The 6,990-nt window shown below is 39.8% G+C and overlaps 1 protein-coding gene across 2 annotated transcripts in view; it reads right to left on the reverse strand.

The window, feature by feature from the left end:
• Positions 1–271: 271 nt before the first annotated feature.
• PTAFR (platelet activating factor receptor) overlaps positions 272–6,990 on the reverse strand; it is a 147,248-nt gene continuing 140,529 nt past the window's right edge. For both annotated transcript variants that reach the window (XM_044083039.1, XM_044083030.1), the window contains exon 2: positions 272–1,450. In XM_044083039.1, coding sequence (XP_043938974.1) covers positions 296–1,393 — 1,098 coding nt within the window. In that variant the 5' untranslated portion in view covers positions 1,394–1,450 and the 3' untranslated portion in view covers positions 272–295. The remainder of the gene's footprint in view (positions 1,451–6,990) is intronic.

Raw genomic sequence — 6,990 nt, forward strand, 5'->3', positions numbered from 1 at the left:
AGTGAAAAGGAAGGCCGTAAAATTCATGTGCCACAGTGCTGGTTCACGAAGGTGTTTACAATTCAGGATGTCGTCTAACATTTCTTTGAAATGCTTGCATATCTGATATCATCATTTATTCAGTAGTTTACATGTTTATTGCCAAGACAGTCAGAAATGATCCAAGTTCTTTATTTCCAAACTATATGCAAACATTTCAATAAATCCTGTACCACTTTAGGCATAATCAAGGTCTGTTTATGCCTACTGCATGCAGCATATAGAGGTTTTCAACTTCAGGCTTTTACTGTTAACTTCAAGCATTTTGCAAATCTCGCTTAGGAAGAATTGCACTTAAGGGAAATTCACAATCTAAACCCGTGTCTGTGGTCACTTTGGAACACTTTCGACTACTTTGGAAACTTTTAATACGTTCAACTACATGCTTCCTGAAATTTTTAGTAAGAAAGCAATATATTATAGGATCTAGCACACAGTTCATTCCCATGAGGCACAGTGTTACTTGGTGGGCATCATGAAGTGCCTGGCGAAAGTCACAGTCCTTCTCACGCCACATTTTCAACACTGTCAGGGTCCATGGTCCATGGACCAGATGATGAGGCACAAAGCAGATTACAAAAACAACAAGAACGGCACAAACCATCCAGAGTGCCTTCTGCTTCATTCTTCCATTATGTCGAGGCTGCACTGGCTGTGATATGAGTGTTTTAATGATGAGAAGATTACAGAAAATGACCACACAAAAAATGATAAAGAAAAACCCAATCAATATAAAATGGATGATCAGCACAGGAGTATTTTTCTCATAGTCTTCAAAGCATCGTGTAACATTAATCATATTGTTGGAGTCATTCCTAGATGTTTTATTGAGTCCTTCTAGAAAAAGAAATGGTGAGGCACAAGCCACTAGAACAATCCAGATAGCCACAGAGATGCCAATGCCACGCTTTCTAGCCGTAGACTGAGCAGTTTCAACAGGCCTTGTCACAGCCAAGTAGCGGTTAAAACTTATCACTGCAAGAAAAGCAATAGATCCATAGTTATTAATGAAAAACAGGCATCCAGCAATGTTGCAGAGGAAGCCAGGGAGTGTCCAGTCCCCATTCCTGTAATAATAAATAATCCAGAGAGGTAAGACAAGTAAAAACAGAAGATCAGCTACAGTTAAATTTAACATGAAAATTTTGATCTCACTTAGTCTCCTGGAAGGATACATATGACAAAATACCCACAGCACATAAGAGTTTGCTATGACTCCTATGATGAAAATGATGCTGTAAGATACAGTAAAAAGTCTGTATCGGAAGTCAGAATCCACCAAGCAGGGCTTCTCATTGGGAGTGCTGAAGACATCAACAGGCAGAGGAGTGCTGGATTCAGTATGTGGCACCATCTTCTACTTCTTCAGTGCGTTTACTTCCTGAAGTCACTTTAAACTGTAGCCTGACTTCTGAAATGACAGCAAGAGAAAAAAAATTAAAAATGAAATAAAACAATGCATTTGTGCTGTTGATGCACTGAAATGTGTAACTTCACATCTGTAGTTGCTAATAGTTTTAGCTCAGTCAAAATGAAGTCACACCTGTTTCTTCATGCATTACACTATTAATCAATTATGCAAGCAATAATGCCCAATAAAGTGGGTATGATCAGGAAACATATGGTCATTGACACTTACTGGAGAAGAGCACTGGGATGTTACACCACCATCACTGTTCTCTGTTTTTTGGACACTGAAAAAGAAGCTGAGAGATTCTCCATGGAATTTATTATATTTAAGCCAGAGATTTTTCATGTTAGGAATTGTGTGTGTGTGTTTGTGTGTGTGTGTGTGTGTGTGTGTGTGTGTGTGTGTGTGTGTGTGTGTGTGTGTGTGTGTGTATGGTGTGTGTTTGTCAAAATTTCTGTAATATTGTTTACTGAGCTGCTCTATATACATTACAATTTCTTTATGCTGCCCGAACTATATCTTCTTTGCATTTCAGCATTTTTCTGTTACTCTGCCCTGTGTACCTCTCATATCTAAATAATAATACTGAGTATACTAGGGGAGTGACAAACTGCCTTGGAGCATGAGGGAGCCTGATACTAGAAGAAGAGGGAATTGTTATTTCATTATAATGCATTTCCTAATGGATCAACAACTGAACTTAAATATGCCTTCTCCAAAGTCACACAGTAGTGGAGAAAAGGAGATTCCCACTACCACTGAAAGTATTTTAGGCAAACTATTTTCACCGAAACAGCATTTAGCTAAATTGCTGACAATAAATATGCATATTTTCTAATTGCTTGACACAAAAATCACCACAGTGTCACAACAACACACAGCTGTCAACAATGCACACAACACACACACAGTTGTTGGGAGGGTGGCCTAATGGTTAAGGTGTTTGCCTTACAAACACCAGGTGCAGGGTTTGAGTCTTACAAGGGATAATTGGCTAGGCTTAAAATGGCTCACAAGGGCAGTTAGCCTAGTACTAACCTATGAACTATGAACCTGTGAACTATTCATAACAGACAACCTGGCACATCCTGGGATCTGTCAGAGGAAAAAATCTTGTTAAGAAGAGAGCTAGGAAAGACAGAAACATAGTAGACTTTAAGACCTCATGATAATTTCATAAGGCCATTATGAAGAAAGGGTACATGTAGGTAGTCACCTGTTGAACCATTTGGCTGGGAAAAGTAAAAAGTGAGTGTTTCATACCCCCCGATTGTCAAAGCTTGTATGTCGAAATGGACAGGCATCCAATATACCTGGCATGTGTGTTTGACTTACTTGAAACTGTAAGCAGAAAGACTGTGCCATCCTCAGTAGGAAAAAGCAGAAGCAAAATTAAATTATTATGTACTGTAAGAGAGAGTGAGAGAGAGAGAGTGATCAGAAAAACAAGAAGAAAATTACTCTTCATATAGTGTTTTGTTCCATCTCAAGCAAAAAGTATAAAGAAGTTAAGGATGCACATTATAAACAGTTCATATGTTCATAGGTTCATAGGAGGTTACTAGGCTAGTGGCCCTAGAGCCTTCACAGGCCAAGTCATGTTAATCCCAAGTACCACTATTTGTTCTTTTTTGAGTAGTTCACAGAATGAATTTATGAACAGAGCAGGTCTGTGATCAACACAGGCTACCCCTGTCCATGAGGGACATGAGTGCCATCCAGGGACAAATTTGCAGTCTTCCATCCAATTATCTAGGTTTCTTTTGAATATGGTCAGTGGGAAGCTCTGTTTTAAGTGAATAGGAGTCTATTCCAAAGAACCATCAGTCTCTGGGAGACATAACTGTCTCTCCAAGCATGATCTGTTAATGTCATAAGCTAGGTGAGCTCCGTAGAGCGAATGACTCTTGAACTCTTGAGGGTTGGGAGGGTGGCCTAATGGGGGTTGGGAGGGTGGCCTAATGGTTAAGGTGTTTGCCTTACAAACACAAGGTGCAGGGTTTGAGTCTCACAAGGGGATAATTGGCTAGGCTTACAATGGCTCACAAGGGTAGTTAGCCTAGTACTAACCATTTGAATTGCGAATGTGCAGCATTTCCATTAGGGGAGGGTTGGAGATTGCCCTATAGGCCAGGCACAGGTCATCACTTAGCAGCCTATAAGATACAATGTAAAGTGACAGGGCTTTCAGCCTGTCCAAATAGGTCATGGTTTGGAGTCCCTGTATTTTCTTAGTGAGAAACCTCTGAGGTCCATCCAGCTGCTTCAGGTGTCTGGTGAGATACATGCAAAAGGGTGCATTATACTCTATTAGTGGTCTGATGAGAGTCGAGTACAGTGGAGTTATAACATCCCTTGACCTGGATGCTATGCCCTTGCTTATGAGTTGCACTACATATAAGGCTTTCCTTACCACTGTGAAAACTTGGTGGTCAAGGTACAGATTGCTAACAAGCAGTGTTCCCAAGTCTCAACCCACTGGATTAGAACTCAGGGGTCTGCTGTCAATATTGTCATTTGTAGGGAATTCCATTTTGCCAAAGGGAATAATAATGCATTTTTTTAATTTAGTTTTAGACCATGGCTTTGGCACCAATAATTTGTTTGTGTTAGCCCTTCCTGTAATATTTTGACAATGTTGGGGGACTCAGTGATTGCTAACAGTTTGCAATCATCAGCAAACTCGGTGAGCTAAAGGCTGTCTACTTTGGTCTGAACTTCTGAGAAATAGATGCCAAGCAGTAATGAGCCGAACACAGACCCCTGTGGTACTCCACTGGTGATGGGTCTACTGGTGGAGGTGGAGTCACCAATTTTGACAGAGTGTGTTCTGTTGGTGAGCCAACTCACTACTCATCTCATAATATAAGGGCTAATCCCTATCTGGGAGAGTTTTTCAATGATGCCAGAGTGGGAAACTGTGTTGAACGCCTTGGTAAGGCTGTCTTACCTTTGCCCATGGCTTTGGTGACATTCTCAAAGAAGTCTACCAGGTTTAATAAGCATGATCTACCCTTAATGAAGACAAACTGGGTTCAGTCTAATGTTTGGAGGTTGACTATGTCCTTGTTGATAAGGTCCATGATAATTATTTCCATGGCCTTGCAGATGAGGCTGGTTAGACTTATGGGTCTGTAGTTCCAAGGGTCAGTTGAAGGCCCCCCTTTGTGCAAGGGGATTACTGTCGCTGTTCTCCATTCTGCAGGAACATAGCCAGTTCTCAAGATATGATTAAACAGAATACCAAGTGGGTTTGCTAGGTCTTGTTTTAGATTGTTTAGTAAATAACCTGAGATATTATCTGGTTCCAGTGAGGCCATGTTTTTGGCCTTGGCAAGCGCAGAGAAGACTTGCTTCCTAAAGATCCAAGGCAGAGGACTGGTGTCAGGTACACTTTGGGATATGGTAGGTCAGGATACAGTGGGTGAAGTTTGCACTGGAATCTGTCAGCTAGCATGTTGGTGATATCTGACGGTGTAGTATGAGTGATCCCATCTACAACCAGTTTGGCACATAGGTGGGCATCCCCTTTTAGACTTCAGATGTAGTTAAAGAATGCCTTATGATTATCCTTGGCTAGAGATGCAATTTTAATTTTGTAATTTGCTTTAGAAGACTTTCTCCTCTTAGAAACTCAGGATCAGGTAGAGACACAGAGACAAGATAGCTAGCCCTTTTGGATACAGAAAGCACGCTCAGTTAGAATTTTAATGACTTCTATCTTTTTTTATTTTTGTGTCCACATATTAACTTTTGTTGTAAGCTGAGGTTTAGAAAGACAGCATATGCAAGTGTGAAAAAAATAACAGAAGTAATCCAAGTGAAGTTTCTGGTCATATCAGTGGACCGTAGAAATGTAATTCAGATGAATGAGACATTTTTTTGTTCTTGATAATTTCAGCATCTTAACTTCATGTTGTTGGTACATGTTTTCAGGATGTTACATAAATTCATAATACGCTCTTCTTTAACCACAAGATTTGTTTCCTTCCTCCGAGTTATGACTACTCAGATTGTAATACACATACTCCTAAGCCTAGAAAAAAACATGGACTGGAATTCATCAGTGTGACAGAGGCATTCCATTATCTCTTCTGTCACTCACTCTCTGTGACTTTGTCTCTGCCTCTGTTTTTCTTCCTCTGTTTCTTAGTAATCCAGTACTATAAGCTAGACATGTGTTGTACACCAACACAAAACACAGGTAACACATTGTAGGAGTGCTGGACAAGATCCTATGTAGTAGCCTTATGGATCTCAGACAACTGATTCACCATTAATTGTGATAGAGCCCTTCCACTATCACATAAGACTATAAACATTGATAGTATTTTAAAAGTGAATATATGTTCATAGGTTCACAGGTATATACTAGGCTAATGACCACCAGGGCCTTTATAAGCCTAGCCATGCAACCCAACCCAATTGTGTCCCTATGTATCATGAGAGTTTATTAAGACGAAGTATGCTAGTCTGGACATTACTGTCTGCCCCTGTCTGTCAGAGACATGGGGTCCAGGCCAAGGAGGAATTTCTGATTTCCAATCCATTGGTCAAGGTTATGTTTAAATATGGTAAAGGTTGGGCTGTGCTCCACATGGAGGGGGACCCTGTTTCAGAGCATGGGGATCCTCTGAGACACATATCTGTTTTATTAACATATCATTTATACAGCAAGTAAAATTTAAATCCTTATATCTAGTGGTTCTGATGCTGTTCATTTTGCAGATGTGCAAAATGTCCATCAAGCTGGATCCAAGGATGCCTTGTATGCCAGGCATAGATCACCTCTCAGTAACTTGTAGGAGACTGAGTATAGAGATATTAAGAATATTGTTAGCTTCTGGGAAATGGGTATTCTTAGTGAGGGAAACATTTTTTCAGATTACTGCAACTCGAGAGAGTGGGTATATATAAATAGGTTATGATTCATTCACCATCTGTAGGAGAAGACAGTTATTCAAGAAAATTGCTTCAGTGGTATGAGTAAGCTAGTTTAGTTTAGTTCTTCTGCTCTGAAAATTACCATACCCTGTTTAACTCCATTCTAAAAGAAAAATGCATATAGCTATATGGTTATCTTGAAAGTTGAGTTACGAGGACTGTTATGTCAAGCTCCCAGTTCATCACAGTATAATGATGTTTATTTTGCAGGATCACTCTACATTGTGGAGAGATTTCCCTGTTCCCCACTGTTTTACATTCCCAGACTTGGTATATAATTAGGGGTGTGTAGATGGCAGTCCCCCACATGGCAGGGGTCATGGGAGATGTACACCCTTGGAAAAAGCTACTTTTTATACTAAATTTGCATTAAAAAATTTGGTACTTGCTGCGTGTGCACAAAGACATCATTTGTGGTAGATGTAGTCTATGCCAATGTAGTAGGTCAGAAATGTAGTGAAGTATTATCTGATAGATAGATAGATAGATAGATAGATAGATAGATAGATAGATAGATAGATAGATAGATAGATAGATAGATGTATTGATATTCATAAATATATATACAGGTCTATACAACTGAGAATCTTCTGAAA

Source organism: Protopterus annectens, chromosome 1.part1 (genome assembly GCF_019279795.1).
Source record: "Protopterus annectens isolate FY-2018-M chromosome 1.part1, PAN1.0, whole genome shotgun sequence".
NCBI classification, from domain to species: Eukaryota; Metazoa; Chordata; order Ceratodontiformes; family Protopteridae; genus Protopterus; species Protopterus annectens.